Here is a 19,784-nt window from a genome sequence, read left to right as displayed (position 1 = left end):
CCCAAGGTCTGGAACAGCCTGCCATCCAAGGTAGTTCAAGCACCTACATTGAACACCTTCACGAGTAAATTGGATGCTTATCTTGCTGGGATCCTATGACCCCAGCTGACTTACTGCCCTTTGGGTGGTGGGCTGGACTCGATCTTCCAAGGTTCCTTCCAGCCCTAATGCCTATGAAATCTATGAATTCCTCAAGGACTGTACTTTCAATTCCTTGCTATACTTAAGACATATTGATGACATCATCATTTGGGTTCAAAACCTGCAATCTCTGATTTAGTTCCATCAGAAATTCAGCAGTCATCACCCCTCCATCCTACTATCTCTTGAATACTCCAGCACCAACATCTCCTTTTTAGACGCAATGATCAGTATCCAGAATGGTAAAATACAGACCACGTTATACAAAAAACCCCCACAGACCAACATACATATCTGCACAAAACCAGCAATCACCCTAAACACACCAAGAAAGTTGTGATATACGGCCAAGTCCTCAGATATTACCAAATTTGTACTGAGGAGAACACCTGGTATTACTACCTCACAAGTCTTAAAAAGGCTTTCACTCAACAAGGACACTCCTCCAGGCAGATAGATCGCACATTCAAAAGAGCCACCCAGATACCATGTCAACAATTACTGCAGTACACAAGGAAAATCCCACAAATTGCACACCTCTGGTTATGGTATATCACCCCTCTCTCAAACCTATACAGAAAATTCTCAAACAGTTGCAACCTATGTTAGAAGAAGATGCAATTCTTAAAAGAGTTCCTCCCAGAACCACCCATCCTAGCCTTCAAACAAGCGCCAAACCTCACTAACCTCATCGCCAGAAGCAAACTTCCTACGGCCCGCAACACACCAAATGGATCCAGACCATGCCATGACAAGAAATGTAAAACCTGCCAACACATCTCCACCACCCCTACAATTACTACACCCTACAACAGAACCATCAGTATTCCTGGATCTTACACTTCAACCTCCAGAAATGTAATATATCTCATCCAGTGCACGAAATGTCCTGATGGAAAATTCATAGGAGAGACCAAAAAACAACTGTGTAGCAGAATGAACACACGCTGGAAATCTATCACAGACAAGAATACCCAATTACCAGTAGAGGCACATTTCTCACAAGAAAACTACTCTTTCTCCAATCCCTCATTTCTAATCCTCCAAGGGAATTTAAAAAACACTTTTCACAGATGGGCCTATGAACTTCAGTTTATCAACTTCCTGGATACAAAAAATCATGGACAAAATATAGACTTATGACACATTTTAACCTGTGTGACATCTAACTCCCCAGGTACCTCTCCAGTATTTACCAGCTACATTCATTCCCCTTCCCTCCCCCCACCAGCCTCTTTTACCCACTGGCTCCTCAATTTACATCTTCACTCACTGGCTTTCTTGCATGCATACTGGCCTTTGGCTTCTTACTATTCATTCCATCCAGGAAGAGCACACACCAACTGCAGATGCTTCCTCAGCTTGATGAAGGGTATTTATACCCAAAAGCTTGCAAAAAAGATTTTTTTCCCCAACTATTTGCGTTGGGCTAATAAAAGATATCAGATTTACCCAAAGAACCTTGTCTGCCTATGTTCTGAGACCAACACACCTACAGCCTATACCCCTGATCACTTCTGGAAATCTTGGCCAGCGATGATTGCTGTTTATCTTCCTGAAGTGGGAGATATTTTTTTCTCACATTTGAGGCATAATTGAGAATACTCTCTTTGGATACATGAGGGAAATATAGTGTACACTATATATTCACTGTACAAAAATTAGCTGCCTATTAGGGGGAATAACTGCTTTTGATTCCTTCTACCCACACACATACATACACGCGCACACGCATACAGAAAAGGGTTCTCTTCCTCCTAACCACAAAACCACCTATTTAAGGAGGGAAGCAGTAGCCAAACCAAAGGTGCTGCCCAGAGCAAAAAGTTCTTTCTCTCTGAGATGATTATTCAGACTATTCCATTCATGCAGCAGGCATAATGATATGATGACATTACTAGTATATTTCCATTGGACATCACACTTGGCGGCTTTGCCAGCAGCAGCAATTTTTAGAACTGGAACTTGTGTATGAATTTCCCACTTGTGTGCTATCACAGTGTTCGCATTCTTGAGTGTGAAAGGACTTGCGGTTGAATTGTAAAGCTGTTTGCACGGTTGGTCTCTCACCCACAGTGGCGGCTTACAGCTTCTGAAAACAACTTGGGGGAAACCTTACTATTTGATGTGGGGAATGGGGAGAGTTATTTATGTGTTACTGAACCATTGGAATAACTAGAAGGGACAAACTTCCCAGCTAATGAGCCAGTAGCTGAATCAGTTGAAGATGAATTGCAGCATAGTTCTTAAAGATATTTAGTAATGTCAGCCCAACATCTGTGGTCCTTACACAGGCAAAACTCCCGTTGGCTTCCCCAGGAGTCTTGCCTGATGTGTGTGAAAGTCCAGCTTGTTGGTTTTGCAACTTGGCCTTCTTTGAGGAGGAGAAATATAGTCTCTTCTCTAACCTCCAGATAGGGAATACAAATGATAATGTTCTCATAATAGTACTGTCTTCCCATCCTCATAATAGTACTGTCTCATAACAGACAGTAGGGCTATGCGAAATGGCACCGTTCTGTTTTGCCTTCAGTTTCGATGGTTCAATGGAACAGCATTCCATTTCGAATTTCATTTTGATTAGAAACAGCTGTTCCATTCTGTTTAGTCAAAACAGAAAGGCTGTTTCAATGCTGGTTTGATGTTTCGCTGGGGACAGGAAATCAGCCCAACTGAGCTGACTTCCCATCCCCAGTGCTAGATCATGCTGGGGGTGGGGAGGCAGGGAGTCAGCCCAGCTGGGCTGGCTTCCCACTCCGATACTGCCATCAGGTGGGGGGCAGAGAGTCACAGCATCCTCTACAGTAAAGCAACACCGTCTCCATGTGTAACACTCTTAGGCCGCAGTAAACTAATTAACTCCACTGTAGGATAGTACTGCCCAACACAAGTACTATCCCACAGCAGAGTTATTTAGTGCATCTCAGTGCATGTGTACATGGTGACCAGGGCTGGCTGACACACAATGGAGGGCTGCCTGTCAGCTAGCCCTGCACTATAGGTCCCTCGTGCCCCAGGCAGCCCCTCCACAGCACATTGAGCTGGGGCAGAGCAACTCTGGGCTGCCAGGCCAACCCCCTGAACTTCCTGCCAGCCGTGGCTGCTCCACCCCAGCTCAATGTCCTACAGTCCCAGGCGCATGTGTAAGTGCTGCACTCAGGAACAATAAACTCTGGTGCAAACTACACCAGAGCTTATTCAGCCATGCTAATTGTGTGTGTAGCTGTGCCCACTATGTTCCAAAGACCAAGAAAGAGTGTTGTCTATGTCACAGCCATAGAACCTGTCAGACTCAGTTGTAACATGACTAATTGGCTGTGGCTTTAGAATACCTGATGGAACTCACTCTGCCCTTGCTTCTACATACGTTTAAAAGTAGCCACTCCGGGCCCAGTCCTTCAAGGCAGGGGTGTCAAACTCACCTGGAGCCTATAATAGGGAACTTTATGGTAGGGGGTTTGTGTGCTTTTAGCCCTGTAAGTGTAGAGATCTGTGTTAAGGGCTCCCAGCCCTTCATGGAGCAGATTGAAGTTAAGGACTGTCAGCCTGGTGTGTGGGAGGGAGTGGAATTAAAAGCTTCCAGCCCTATGTGAAGGAGGGGAGCTAAGTGGGGGCAGCGGCAGCACTGAGCAGTTTGAAAGCAGCAGGTCCAGAGACCTTGGGGGGAGGAGTCCAGCAGTGGCTTCAGGTCTTGGCAGGGAGAGACAACGGCAAGCTAAATTGAATCTAACCCTGTCCTCAGCTTCTGATGCCCTGCCAGTAGCCTGGCAGGCCTGGTAGAAAGGCTCTGTGAGCTGGATCCACCCTGTGGCCCAGATTTTTTCACTGCAGTACGTAAGTCTCTCTTAGATCAATGGGAATTGTGCACCTAAATACCTGTTGAGGTTCTGGCCCTTGCTGCTTTAGAGGTCTGTAGACTTCACAGGGGTGGCCATGCAGGAATGTGGGAGCAGGGGTATAAAGACAGGAGCCTCTCTTTGACCTTGTGCCGTAGCCATGGGAGCAGGAACTGCCTGGTCCTGTGTGAGGACTTGGCTCCTGACTTGCTTTGTAAGAGATGAGAGAAGTTGCTTTAGTGTTGCTTATTACTTAAGCATCTATAAGCCTTGACTTCAGTGAGGGCCAGGTGGCTAAAGCTTAATAGTCACCTTGTTGGCCAACACACATTTTTCTTGTCAGTTTCTAGATATAATTAGGCTGTTTCTTTCTGCTATCAAGAAGGGGAGAAATAGCACCTTTGGCTTCAGGCACTAGTTGAAACACAAGCAAGCTTGATAAACTTTTAAAGATGTCCCCTTAAGTGAATCAAGAGCTCTGCAAAATTTGTGTCAATCCTGGGATTGCTTTCAGAAATCCATAGAAGTTTGTGTTCTTTTGACTTTCATCAAAGTTAGTATCTTTAAAAAAGCGAAAGTTAAATTAAACCGTCAAACTTTGGCAAATAGAATTCTCTACAATTAACAACAGTGGTTGGTGATTTTATACTGTCTATTGGCCAGTATTTTTATAGATCTTGAGCTTTGTCATCCTGCTCTTTGCAGTTTGTTTTACTTTATGTGGGCCAGACTTTCAAAAGGGAAGAGTGTCATAGAGGCAGCCTTCACAAACCAGCATTGCTGGGTGCTGAGCACTTAGAAAAATCTGGCCCTGTATTAGTAACTAGATTGACAACATAGTACATATGTGATATTCCTTAACATGTACTAGTCTATATTTGTCACTCATCTTTGGTTCTCATGTAGCTCCTCCCCATTGACCCATGTCTTCCAAGAACTCCCTATTTTGGAGCAATTTCTAGCAGGTGTTGTTACAATATAAAAACAGAAGAAAAGGCAGACAAACATTTCTTCCCTCCCTCCTTCCCTCCAATTGCAGGATAGAGGTGTTATCTCATGTCTTCTAATCAGGTTGTATTGGAGAAACATATGATGGGCTGATTGATCATTTTGTCAGCATAAGTTTAAGATGACCGTGGCTTTCATAACTGTGAAGCCACAAGTGAATTGTGCAAACACTTCCAGATCAGTGCCAGTGAAATCCCTTATACCACCATATTGCAGGATGATTTCTGTACATGCTTCTAGGTTTTAGAAAAAAAGGTTCCGTTTTACAGAATCTAATTATTTGGTCTGCAATTCTTCTCCATTAAGATATGATGAAGAAGCACAGGTGTCAATTACTGAAGCTAAGGTTCATATAATACATTTTAGAACCCAGGTACCTTTCACTAATTTGCCTATTCCTTTCTGCTACTTAAAACTTCCTCTTGGTTTGTTTTAACTTGAATAATGTGCATACAGTATACAGGAGGATGCTTCTAGTGCAAAGTGAAGATAGATTTTTAAGCACTATTTTCTTTCTTTCTTTTTTAATATAGAATCTCTTCTTGGGGGCCTTTCTGGCCTGGATTCCATATACAGTAATGTAGAGCATCAGCTAAATGAGTCACTGAGACGCCGTAGACATGCAGGAGACAATGACTACAACATTGAAGTGCTTCTAGGAGTGGATGACTCCGTGGTCCGGTTTCATGGCAAAGAACATGTTCAAAACTACCTCCTCACTCTTATGAATATAGTGAGTATCTATTACATGTCCTCAGTGCTTCTGCTGAAATGTCATGAATTCAATAGATTTTAAATATTTTTGTTACAATTATTGTGGTAGCACCTACAAATGCCAGTCACAGGCCAGGCACTGCAAAATGCATGCAATGTTTTATCTCTTCTTTGATCAGAATCATGTGTGCTTATTGTAAAGTGTTGATTTATTTTCCAGTGGTTGCTCATTCTGTGAGCTGAACCTTTCCATCCTTTTTTTTCCTCAGAAAAGTTCCCACTGACTTCACTAGGCCTTTGTGTAAGCAAGTCCTAAAAAAAAAAGTTTCCTCTACTTCAACTGCAAATGTATCCTAGACAAAATAGCATTTAAAAAATTGAAAAAAGGGTAAGAATAAATGTTATCATAATTCAAATCTTCCATTGTGTGCTAGTTTGACCTTTTTTAAAAAGAAGTATATGTTTGGGCAGTTGGGCTTAATAAGCTCATTACATTTAACCATAACTTTTGTAAAAGTATTTTACATCTTGCTGATGCCAGTCTGCATATCTTCTCTAGCAACCCATCTTTAAAAAAACAAAACAAAACAAAATTGTAAACAAGCCAAATGAGTGCCCTGTATAAGTGGCAGTTTGATGGAAAGTCATTTTAATGCTACTGATGCCCTAGTTGTGTGTGCACCTTAAGTAGTACAGTGACACCCATATATAAACAGACACTAGGATGGAGGAGTGACTCTTGTTTCTTAAGGATCTCTTTCATTTTATGAAATAACTCATTTAAAAAATTGCAATAATATATGAATAACAATTCATCTCTTTCTTACTCATATCAGTTAAAAATATTTTATTTATATTTACAAATCATCTTGATGTTTTTTTGCCTTTATGTTACAAAATTTCTAATAGCAAGTCAGTTTAAAAGGACATGGCACCCAGAACAGACCACCATCTCATTCTACAGCAAGGAAAATCCTACTTGTCATAGAATAGGGGTACCTAACCCCCAGCTCACAGGCCACTGGCACTTTGTCATCTAGCCTGTACGTACATGGGAACAGACAGATTTAAGGGTGTGGACATATGTACTTGGAGCCCCTTCAAAAGGTTCAAAGGCTGTTATGTTTTAATTCTTATGTGTGAATGAGCTGAGAATGGTTCAAATCTAGCAAAACTGTTCCATCTTAATGCTTGATGCAGTGTTAAAGTTGGAGCAGTTTTCCTACATTTGAACTGTTCTCGAAACTTTCACACACGATTGGGACATAACAATTACTGCTCTTATGAAAGAGCTACAAATGCATGTGTATCCACACTGAGAATAAATCAGAACGTCTGATGCATTTTCCCATGCACCTGATGTACACGTTCCTCCTCGCCTTCCAGAATGATTTAAAGGTGTTTCTGCCTGTGGCCTTCCTTTACTCCCTTCCAGGATTACTGATGTAAGTTAAATAAACAGAGATCTGGCCTCAGGCATGCTTTCCAGTTGCTACAGTGATTTCTGATACTCTGGACGTGTCTACATGAGATGCTGACTGTGCAGTAGCCAAAAACCCTGCATAGTAGCACATCACAGCACAGACAGTGCTAATACACTACTGCACAGTATTAGCAGGCTAGTGCTCAGCAGTGCCATATAAAAGACCTTCACTAGCACAACTGCACAGTAACTCTGGTTACTGAAAACTTATTTATTACTTGCTAATACAAGTGCTAAATAAATGTGCAGTAATGACTGCACAGTGGCATCTCATGTAGTCTCTGTACTTATAAGTTCTGCCCATTTATTCCATAGAAGTACTCAATGCCTTGTTATAGTCCTCAAGGGTATGGGTTGTAGCCGTGTTAACCTAAGGCCACAGGCAGACAAGGTTCTTTGGGTAAATCTGATATCTTTTATTAGACCAACTCAAATAGTTGGAAAAAATCTTTTTTGCATGTTTTCGGATATAAATACCCTTCATCAAGCTGAGGAAGCATCTGCAGTTGGTGTGTAGTCTTCCTGGATGTAATGAATAGTGAAGAAGTCAGAGGCTGGGCTGCATGCAAGAAAGCCAGTCAGTGAAGATGTAAATTGAGGAGTCACTGGGTGAGAGACAGGCGGGGGGTGGGGGTGAGGGGAATGAATGTAGCTGGTAAATAGTAAAGAGATACCTGGGCAGTCAGATATAATCCTAATACTATTTTGCCCATGCTTCTGCTTCTTCAAGGGATGAAAGAAATTTGCCCCCATGACGACTACTATAGGCTTCCAGAGGTGCAAGCACCTATCTCAGCAAAGAGGCTGCCTTAATCAGTAGTGTGAAATGGGGGGTGGGTAGGTAAGTGTCCCAGGCACCATTAGAGGGGGCATTGGATGGCAGCTCCCTGGGGAGTCTGCAGTGCTATAGCAGCAGCAGCAGCTGGATGCAGGCACTCTACACTGCTGTTGTTGCATCAGCAGCAACTGGAGCCAGGTAAACCATTCCATACCAGAAGAGGCTGAGGACCTTCAGTCCCTAGGAAAGGTAACACTGAACCCTCCCTCCTGCTCCCCACTGCACTCCTCCAGCAGGGTTTTGCCAAGGGCATAAAACCTTCTAGTTACAGTTCTAGCCTTGATGCTAAATGCAGAAGTTCATAGATTTCATAAACATTAGGGCTGGAAGGGACCTCGGAAGATGATTGAGTCCAGCCAGCTGCCCAAAGGGCAGTAAGTCAGCAGGGGTCATAGGTTCCCAGCAAGATAGACATCCAAATGTCTCTTGAAGGTGTTCACAGTAGGTGCTTGAACTACTTCTGGCAGCAGTCTATTCCAAACCTTGGGGGCTCGGACAGTAAAGAATTTCTTCCTTATGTCCAGCCTGAAACGGTCTTGCAGTAGTTTATAATTGTTCAATCTCGTCATCCCTTGAGGTGCTCTGGTGAACAGACATTCCTCCAGATCCTGACGAGCACCCCTGATAAGCTTATAGGTGACCACCAGGTCACCCCTGACCCTGCGCTTTTCCAGGCTGAAGAGCCTCTCATCATAAAGTCTGTTTTCGTGACCTCTGATGCGCGTTACTCTCCTCTGGACTTTCTCAAGCTTCTCCATGTCCTTTTTGAATTGTGGAGCCCAAAACTGGACACGGTACTCCAGCTGCAGCCTCACCAGAGCCAGGTACAATGAGAGAATAGCATCCTGGTATTTGCTCGAAAAGCATCTATGGATGCAAGCTAGTGTTTTGCTCGCTATACTAGCTGCAGCATCACATTGAAGGCTCATGTTCATTTTGTGGTCAATCATGACCCCCAAATCCCTTTTATCCGAAGTGCTAGCCAGTATAGCAAGGCGGAGCCTATAAGCATGCTGCGGGTTTTTCCTCCCACAGTGGAGAACCTTGCATTTTTCAGTGTTAAATGCCATCAGGTTCTCATCTGCCCATTTCTTCAGCCTGTTGAGGTCAACCTGGATAGCCTTCCTGTCCTCAGGTGTGGACACTTTACCCCAGAGTTTGGTGTTGTCGGCGAACTTGGCCAGTCTGCTTCTGATGCCAGTCTCCACATCATTAATGAAGATGTTGAACAATATAGGCCCAAGGACAGAGCCTTGAGGGACTCCACTGGTCCCAGAGCACCGTGACAATTGACTACTGTCAGCCACCACCCTCTGGGTCCAACCACGTAGCCAATTCCCCAGCCAGTGGATCATGGAAAAGCTGAGGCCGCAGTTGGCCAGTTTTGCCAAAAGGTGATCATGGGATACCAGATCAAAGGCTTTTTTTAAAGTCAAGATATATGATATCAATCTCTTCCCCCTTGTCCAGGTGATAGGTCACCTGGTCGTAAAAGGAAATAATATTGGTGAAGCAACACTTACCTGCAACAAACCTGTGCTGGCTACCCCTCAGGATTTTGCCATCACCAGTCTGTTGAGAATAGTCTCTTTGATAATCTTTTCTCGGACTTTCCCCAGTATCGAGGTGAGGTTGATGGGCCTGTAGTTTGTTGTATCCACTTTCCTCCCCTTCTTGAAGATAGGCACCACATTGGCCTTCTTCCAATCATCAGGCATTTCACCAGAGCGCCAGGACTTCTCAAAGATCCATGCCAGAGGCTGAGCTATGATGCTTGCCAGCTCCTTGAGTACCCTGGGATGTAACCTGTCAGGGCCGACTGACTTGAAGGTGTCCACCCTCTCAAGGTGTTCCTTCACAAGGTCAGCATTAATAGAGGGTAAGGAATCTCACTCACCCAGGCCCTCCTGTCCCGTAATGGGCAGGGGCATCCCTTGGGACTGGTGAAAGACTGACACAAAGTACTCATTTAGCACGTTGGCTTTTTCATGGGCGTCAGTTGTCAGGTGTCCCATCTGGTTTAGCAGGGGTCCAGTGTTGCCCTTGCTTTTCCTCCAGTTCCCCACATATCTAAAAAAGAACTTTTTATTGTCCTTGATACGTGTAGCCAGTTGGAGTTCACTTGCAGCCTTGGCTTTCCTGGTTTGGTCTCTGCAGGTCCGAACCAGTGCAGAATATTCATCGGGCACAATGATCATAGAACAGCCCATGCATTCTACTGGCAACACCAAATTTAAATAAAAATGGAAACATTGTAAGAAAATGCATCTGTCTCTTCCCTTCCCCTTTGTCATCTAATTGCTGTATGTTTTCCTTCATTTACTGCCAGCACATGCCATAATATTTCTGGCTTTGGAGCAGCCGCCACACTTGTATACAGGTGCCCTTAAGTGTTTAAGTCAACATACAAGAGAACTGTACACATCCTTGATTCAGACAGGCTTGATTTCCCATGCATATTTAACAGGAAGCATAACTGAAAGCTTTAGAATACCTTGTGTGGAGCTCTTTGAAAAAGAGCCATTGCCTCAGTCTACTCTGTGAAGTGTCTCTTGAAGGAATGAGTGAAGGCCCATGATGATAGCTTATCAACAGCTCAGTTGGCCATGTCCAGACAAGTACAGGAATGCAGTATGTTCAGTTCTCTGCACTGCAAGGGAGCAGCACAGAGGGTTTTTTTGACCACTGGCTATCCAGGGGTCAAAAAACCCTGTGGAGAAAAAACGAGGAGCAGTGCATGCATGGGCAGTGCACAAGCACACCACTCAGAAGTGGAGCTGGGATGCCTGGAGCCACACTGCAGTTGCCGGCCAGGCTTTATGCAGCAGATTGCTGGTGCTGCAGCCCTGGTAGGCCCTCAGGTCCCCAGGTAAGGCTGCTGGGGCTAGCTCAGTGCTGGCCCCAGCTTCCCCTATCCCACCTGGGGTAACTTGCCTCATGCCAGAGTGTAGATGGCACAGGCATTCCCCAGGGACAAGTAGAAGTGGCGCAAGCTGCGCTGCCACTAGTTGTCCCCAGGGAACCAAATGTCCACACCATGTGTGAACGCAGCCAATGGTACCAAAAGTTGTTTTTAGAACTAAAAAGTGCTCATGCTGACTCTCTCTCCTTTTTCATTACAAAGGTGGTGTCGTCGCACCCAGATGTACTGCTAGCACAAGCAGATACAACTTCAGTAATTTAATGTATCTTACCCTGTACAACATCTGACGTGGAAATTGAATCAGGCCCTCCATTTCACACCCTGATTTGGATCCAAATGCTTGTGACCATTAGTACCAAATGTCTGAAGGTTTCATTTGGTCAGAGACTCCCAGAAACTTGAATGCTCATCTCAAACCTATACAAACCTCTTTGCTTAGGAAATAGACTGTAAGAATTGTGGGAACAGATGTGTATACAAAAAAAAGTTGGTCAGGATTTTGGGCACAGGACTTGGAGGCAAGAACCCAGGCTCCAATTTCCCTGCTGAAATACTACTAAAACCAATGCAAAAAAAACTGGGCCTGCTGATTTATAAATGTCAATTTTTTTAATTGGTCACAAACCAGTTCTATGGCAATAGTAGGAATGTGATCATTCTACCCTGCTGCTTCTGTACCCTGTCTGGATGTTATTTCCGTTTGGCCCTATGCAAGACAGAAGCAAAGTAGTCATTCAAGAGTTCAGTTTTCTCATGAGTGCTGGTAACCACCTGTCCTGAGTTGTTGAGCAGTGACCCCACACTCTCATTTGTTTTCCTCTGTTCCCTACATACCTAAAGAAGGACTTCTTGTTGTCCTTGGTCCCCATTGCTAATTTTAGTTCAGTTGCTGCCTTAGCCCTTCTAAGCTGTTGCCTATAATGCAGGCCATTGTTGTATAGTCCTTGGGGCATGCCCCAAGGTTCCATTGTCTGTACAGCTCTTTCTTCTTTCTTAAGAGGACTGTGATTTCCCTGTTTAGCCAAGAGGGCTTCCCAGCCCTTTTGCTACATTTCCTTCACATGAGAATGGACTTCCTTTGCGCTTCAAGGATCATGTCCTTAAGGAATGACCCTTCTTCATGTACTCCTTTTACCTTTGGTCCCTGGTCCTGCAGCACTTCCCCTACTAGTGAGCTGAGCTTGTTGAAATTTGCATTTTTGAAGTCCAAAACTTCAATCTTGCTATCTAGTTTGTCTGCCTTGCGACTGACCACCACCTTCTCCAGCCACCAGCACACCCAGCTGCCCTACTGACACCTTCTCTCACTGCCCCAGATGCAAGCCAGCCCTTCCTGGATGGTCCCAGGCAGCGGGAAGGCAGCAGGGATGGTGCACAGGATGCTGGAAACCCACCAAGCCCAAGCTTCCCCCAGCACTCCTGGGCTTCTGGTGCAAAAGATAATGGCAAAAGATAACTGCTGGCTACTTTGACAAATCCCACTTACTTCTCTCCGTTATTTTGTCCTGACTGATAAATTCTTTTTTCGCTATCAGTTTTTACCATGGCTCGTAGTTTCCCTGCAGAGAAGAGATAAACAAAAATTGAATATGCTTTTTATTCTTTCTACTAGTTATATAATGAAGAAGTTATTTAAAATTATGATTTAAACCCATCTGTTCTAGTGGCACCATGCTGGATAGTTTTCCACAGTAAACTGATTTTAAAGTGTAGTCTTCTTAGTATATTTAATTTTTACCAGTTACGTGTTTAAACTTAAAGAATCTTATATACTTGTAACTTTCCTGGTTTGGATAATCAGTGCTATAAAGTTGTAGTACTGAACAGTATTTAGGGAGATCCTGGATCCCTTTATTGTCATTCTGTAGAATGTATGTCCCATGTAACTTAGCTACAATTGGAATGATGGACTAAGGCTATACACTCAAAAGTTTTACTGCCAAAACTTGTATAGTGCTGTTGACATGACTCTATTGCTGGGCAGAGTCATGCTTGACTGCTTTTTCTGTAACCCTGTGTCCACACAGTGAGGGGTTGTATCAGCAGAAGATACAATGCATTGTGGGCAGGAGTACAGGCTTTGGGCTGTCAATATTGCTATGTCAGTGGAATGTGGCCACACTGGCATTTTGCTTGCAGCTGTATGTTTAGGGAGGCGGTTTTGCCTTTTTGGCAACAGAAAGACTGTTTTCAGGTGGGTTTTTTTGTTTTGCCTGATCACATCATATTTCTTTGCAGGCACATAAAAACAACCAGGGCAAGGAGAGACAATTTATGTCGATAAAACTTTGTGTTATAGGTCAGGTTGATGTTCCTTCAGTGTTGGATACATACTGGGAACTTGGTATTTTCCTTTCTTGGTAAGAAATGTCTTCCAGATTACTTATACCACCTAGCTGGCTACTTCTTAGCATTTCAGTCAATAAATTCCATGTCTAGTTCCACCTCCCTCTCATAAAGCCATTAATTCAATCTCTTGCACAGCTGCTCTGGATTAAAGGAGAATATTCTGTCCAGAACCACTCCTTCCTATGGAGTTCTGTATGCATATGCTGCTTGTGAAAAGATCTCTAGTTGTGAATAGGTGAAATGAGACGCAGTGCAGGCTGGTACTCATTCAGGTTCTTCTCACCACTTTGTCAACGCACCTTGATTATTTAGATTTGCAGGATTCCTGAAATGCTAGTCCCAGGCTCCATCCGCCCACCCCCCATGACTTTCCCTGTTGTGCTGAAGCACATGAATGTTTTGCATTGCAGACAGAAATGCAGTAAGATCTAGGATGAGATTGCCAAATTTAAGGACTTGGAATTCAGAATTCCTGGGAGGAAAAGCTAGTACAGTAATCCTGTGAAAAACACTGTTGTCTTACTTTAGCAGAATCCACAACTACATTCATAGGTCCATTTTTTTCCATTATGTAACCTAAGCTAGAACTCAAAAAAAAAACCTCAGCTAATGAGCACTTAAATTTCCATTCTGGTTACATTACTACATCTTGAAATAAGGCATATTATAAAGTTTCATTGTTAGATTTTGCCACCTTTTTCTGTTTGTTAATTCTAGCTACCAGTCAGATGATAGTGCAAAGAGAATTTTTCAGTAGGATGTTTTGTGAGGAATATTTTCATGTCATTTACTTGCACCCTTAGTTACAACATTGCATGTTTGGAGGAGATGAACATCTGAAAATGATCTGTTCTCTTGTTTTTCTATAATACACCTTAATTTGGAATGCCTTCAGAATACTTCCTTACATTTGCTTTAAAGCTAAACATTCAACTTTCTGTAAAAGTTAATATCCTCAAACATTTTTAAATGCCATGGAAGTAGTTCCATCTGCTGGTAGTACACTTTAATACAGAATATATCCAAACTAAAATACTGATCTTCCCCTTAAGGCATTATGTGCATATCAAAAGAGAATGGCATTCTGTGTATATTACAAGTAACATTCTGTGTATATTTTAAGTAATACAGTTGTTGGAATCAAGATTTTAATAGCTGTATAGTAGTGTTACCAGACATTTAACCAACTTGTTAGTAAAACATGAAATTACAGTTGGAATGGACTCTGGGATAGAAAACAAACAATAAATACAAGGATATAGGTATAGTTTTTATATTTTTATTCATTAGATTTATGCGTCACCAAGGACAACTTACAATAAAAGACAAAATAAAATACAAACAAAATAAAATATTTAAATAAGATAGTATATGAGGGTACAAAGGCTATAAACAAATGTTGGTCAAAAGTTTCCAAAGGGTTAGCACTCACTGTTTTATCCCTGTTGAGGTCTGCAGTGTAGCAACCTTCAGATCCAGAGTTAAACAAAGAGGCCAGAGAGACTCCAGACAGGAGTTACCCCTTGGATGGTCATGTCAGTCAAGTACTGGTAAACCTGTGGAGCTAAGCATTTTAGAGTAGAGGGCTGAGTGGTGCAGCTGCACTGTGGGCTACCACTTCCCTCCAGTAGGAGAGAGGTGGAGTGAGAGAGGAAGAGATCTTGCTTCTGGGCTACAGAGGGGATCAGAGGTACCGTACAGGGTAGGGAAGGTAATGCACTCCGTCCCCCATACCATGGATCAGGTCCAGTCACCTGGGGGGCTGGATCTGGCCCTGAGGCCATAGATTTAGTATCACTCTGGTAAACTCATCCAGTTGGTCAGTTATATACAGTACAGTAAGGAAAAAAGAAAGACGTCGTGATTTGTAGCTAAAATCCCTTGAAATATTATTTTCCAATGAAACTTTTGATAAATTCTAAGGAACATTTCAGAAAATTTTTCTGCTTTGGCTTTAAACTTTATGACTCAGGACTATAAATGCTGTGCTGTACTCTGGACATGCAGGAAGACTAGGTGCGTATACACATGTATTTCACTGCAGAGCTGACTAATTACCTGTATAATTTAAGCATCACTGTCTAGATCAGCACCAATATTAGGGCACAGTAGATTAATTAATTCTGCCATGATATAGCACTGTTGGGGAGAGTATTATCTTACAGCAGAGTAATTAACTCCTCCAAAATGCTCATGTAGAGGTTGACCAGGGCTGGCTGGGCTCCAGCCCTCGTGCCCCAGCCAACACATCTACTGCCTGCCACCAGAACCTGGTGCAGACCCCCTGAGCTTCCTGCCAGCCCAAGACTGCTCTGCCCTAGCTCTAACTGCTGTAGTTCCAGGCTCACATAAAGATGTTGTTGCCGGGAGCAGCTGACTCCAGCATGAACTGTGCCGGAGTTTATTCAGGCACACTAACTGCACATGTAGTTAGGCTTCCGCTGACAAGCAAAATAGCATGACACATAGAGCTCTCATCCTATCTTCCTCCTTTCTGGTTGTACACAGTTGTCACTCTTGCCAATATACTTAGTTAAATTGTGGGATGCTCCCAGGTCCTAAGTTGGTTGAAAAATATTTGCAGTATTCCACTATATATATACTTGACCACTTGGGGCAGCAGGACTTCAAGTCCAGTGGCCATCACATACTGGTATTTTTCCTTCTGTCACAGCCAGAGAAGGACGTGGGTCACTTTTTTCATTAGATCAGAGCCAGTGAACAGTTGAGGTGTAAATGGGGAGTGCCAATTTTTATTCTTTTGTGTTCAGTTTAGTGATTGACATGTAAAATGCATCTGGTGGGGAGGAATATTGACTCAAAACCACTCTAATATTTCTTAACATTCTGAGGTAAGCAAAGGCAGATGTATGTTGCTGTTAATTATTAATTACTGATAGCCAACTGTCCTTAGCTAAGCCAATTAATAACCATACCTCAGTGTGTGGGTGTCAGCACTTCTGTCTAAAAGTAATCCTGGTCTATCTAGGGAATGTCAGTGGTTTTAACAATTCAGGAGCTATAAGTCATTGAGACTGGGCAATAGTGAGAAACATCAGACAGCAGATATCAAAGTTAAAACATGGGTTCAGCCAGAGAGGAATAGGTTGCAAATGAATAGAGGTGGGAGGTAAAAAATACATATATTTTTGTACTAATCATTTTTTACCCACAAAATCTTTTTGCATTCAGTATATATATAATCCAAATAATAACACACACACAATAACTGCCATTTACTGGGTCAGACTATAGGTCCAGCCTGCTCAATATCCTCTCTCTCAAAGTAGCAGACAGTGGATGCTGCAGAAATAGGGACAATGAACAAAGCATGACCAGAATTTTCCACACCTGCTGCTCTCCGATTGTGGTGTCCAGCATTCAGAGTTTTAGAAATTTCTGATTCAGTGATTGCATCCCTTTCTACTATGTTCAATGCCTAGCACCTACCATGTTCAAAATCTACTCTGCCTTCTACCTGACTTCAGACTAACACAGCTAATTACATTTCAATACCTGCTGATCAGAGGCAAATCTAAGGGGGGCAGTGGTGTGGCCTCACCTCTTCTTGACTTACTGCTCACAAACAGGGAGGAATTGGTTGAGAATGTGAAGGTGGAAGGTAACTTGGGTGACAGTGACCATGAAATGATAGAGCTCAAAATCCTACAGGGAGGAGGGAAGGAGAGCAATGTAATAAAAACACTGATTTTTACAAAAGCATGTTTTAACAAACTCAGGGAACTAGACAGCAGGATCCCTGAGAGGCAAGTCAGAGGGGAAAAGGAGTTGGCTTTACTTTCGGGAGGCCCTCTTAAGGTAAAGATGCAGGAGCAAACTATCCTAGTGTAGCAGAAGAATGGGAAGTTCAACAGGACACCATCTTGGCTAACAGCAGTCTCTTCAATGAGTTGAAAATCAGAAAAGAATCCTATAAAAAGTGGAAACTTGGTCATAGTACTAGGGAAGAGTATAAGAGAAGAACCTGCACTGGTACAGGATGTGGCCTGACTAGCTAAACAGATCTGCAGAAAAGGACTTGGGGGTTGTAGTGAGCTGAAGATGAGCCAACAATGTACCCTTGTTGTCAAGAAGGCTAATGGTACACTGAGCTGCATTAGTAGGAACATTGCCTGCAGATCAAGGGAAGTGATTATTCCCCTCTGTTCGGCACTGATGAGATTACATCTGGAGTACTGTGTTCAGTTTTGCCTCCCTTCCCCTCCCTCCCATACAGAAAGGGTGGACAAATTGGAGTCCAGCAGAGGGAAACAAAAATTGTTAGGGGGCTGGGGCATATCACTAAGCGTATTTAATCTAGAGAAGACTGAGAGGGGATTTAATAGCAACCTTCAACTACCTGAAGAGTGAAAACGAAGAGCTAGACTGTTCTCAGTGGTGGCAGATGACAGCACAAGGACCAATGGTCTCAAGTTGCAGTAATGGATATTCAGGTGGGATATTAGGAAAAACTCCCTCAGTGGCCTCATCTACATGAAATGTGTACTGCTGAGTTACTAATTAGCTATGCAATAAAACATTATCATCCACATCTGCGATGCTATTAGGACGAATTAAGCTAATTAACTCCGCTTTAAGCTAGTACTGCCACACACAAGTACTATCCTATGGCAGAGTTATTTACTTTACCTCAAAGCATGTGTAGACATTAATGGAGCTGACTGGGGCACAAGGGTGCTTCAGTGCAGGGGCTGCCTGCTGGCAGGCCCCACACTGAAGCACCCTTGTGCCCCTGCCAGCCCCTCCGCAGAATGTACAAATGTGGTGCCTGGGAGCAATAAACTCCAGTGTGAAACGTGCCGTAGTTTATTCAGCCATATTAATGGTACATGTACATGCACCTACTAGGAGGGTAGTAAAGCACTGGAACAGGTTACCCAGGGAGATTGTGGAATTTCCATCCTTGGAGGCTTTTAAGGTCTGGCTAGATAAAGCCTTGGCTGAGATGATCTAGTCGGGGATGGTCCTGCTTTGAGCAGGGGTTTGGACTAGATGACCTTCTGGAGGTCCTTCCAACCCTAACTTTCTGTGATTCTCTGGTTCTATAAAAGCACAACATTGACATGCATGGAGAAAATTAGGAGAACCAAGGCACAATTTGAGATGCAGATTGCAAGGGACATCTAAGACAATAAAAATGAATTCTTTAAGTATGTCAAAAGTAAGAGGAAGACTAGAGAAACCATAGATCCCTTATGGAATGTGGAAGACAATCTAGTTATGGATGATATGGGGAAAGCTGAGGTATTTCATGTCTTTTTTTTACTTTGGCCTTCATAAATAGGGGCAGCTACCAGATGAGGAATGTAGTTGTCAGCAAAGATGGGGAAGGAGCAAACAGCTCAGAGTAATGGACAGAACGGGTTAGGTATTACTTAGAGAAGCTAGATACTTTTAAGTCAGCAGGGTCAGATGGGATACCCCCTGGGATACTAAAGGTACTGGCTATGATAATTTTGGAACCATTGGCTATCCTGTTTGAAAACTCATGAAGGTTGGGTGAGGTCCTTGATGACAGGGAAAAGGGAAAATATTGTACCCATCTTTAAAAAAGGGAAGCAGGAAGATCTTGGGAACTAACAGACCAGTTAACCTGACCTTAGTACCTGGAAAGAACATGGAGCAGATCCCTAAGGAACCCATTGTGAAGCATCTAGAGGAGAACAAAGTGACTTACATCAGCCAGCATGGATTCAGCAAAAATAAGTCATACCTAACTAATCTGATTTCTGTCTGTGATAGGATGACTGGCTTTGTGGGTGGGGAGAGAGCAGTGGTGTGATATAACTTGACTTTAGCAAAGTGGTTGGTACTGCCTCCCACAGCATTCTCATTAATATGCTAAGGAAATACAGACTTGATGAAAGTACTGTAAGGTGGCTATGTAATTGGTTGGATTATACTCAACAAGTAATTGTCAGTGGCTCAGTGTCTAAATGACAATGAAGTCCCGAAGCCATTTACACACTTTGTGAAACAAATAATTGCTTTTGTTGATTTGAAACCTATCTAATAATTCAATTTTATGTCTGCTAGTTTTAGTATTATAAGAGACAGTAAATAATGAAATGCTATTGACTTTCTTTGCACCATTTATTATACTGTGCTCTTTTATGTCTCCCTCTCCCGTACAGTTATCTCTTTTTCTAAGCTAAAAGATCCTAGCCTAGTTATTCTCTTCTTGCTTGGCAACTTTTCCATACCCTTGATCATTGTTGTTGCCCTTGTCCATCTTTTTTGAGGTTGGGGGATCAAAACTGGACCCCATTGATTTATAAAGGGGCATAACAGTACTTTATGGTTTGTTTTCATTTCTTTTCTTTATAATGCATAACATTTTTATATGCCTTTTTGACTGTTGCTGAACACAGCTGATGTTTTTACTAAACTGTCTGTAATGACTCCAAAGACTTTTTTTGGTGTGGTAACAGGTAGTATAGAGCAGGGGTGGGCAAAATACGGCCCATGGGC

At 42.9% G+C, this 19,784-nt stretch overlaps 1 protein-coding gene across 1 annotated transcript in view; it reads left to right on the top strand.

Annotated features, from left to right (window-relative positions):
- ADAMTS3 (ADAM metallopeptidase with thrombospondin type 1 motif 3) overlaps nucleotides 1-19,784 on the top strand; it is a 277,324-nt gene that overhangs the window by 193,593 nt on the left and 63,947 nt on the right. Inside the window, exon 5 of the mRNA XM_019533972.1 lies at nucleotides 5,519-5,718. Within this exon, the coding sequence (XP_019389517.1) occupies nucleotides 5,519-5,718 (200 nt within the window). The remainder of the gene's footprint in view (nucleotides 1-5,518; nucleotides 5,719-19,784) is intronic.

The sequence above is a fragment of the Crocodylus porosus genome, unplaced genomic scaffold, assembly GCF_001723895.1.
Source record: "Crocodylus porosus isolate Cpor-Errol unplaced genomic scaffold, CroPor_comp1, whole genome shotgun sequence".
Classification (NCBI taxonomy): Eukaryota; Metazoa; Chordata; order Crocodylia; family Crocodylidae; genus Crocodylus; species Crocodylus porosus.
Note: the sequence above shows the minus strand (reverse complement) of the source record. Positions and strands in the feature narration are given on the sequence as shown.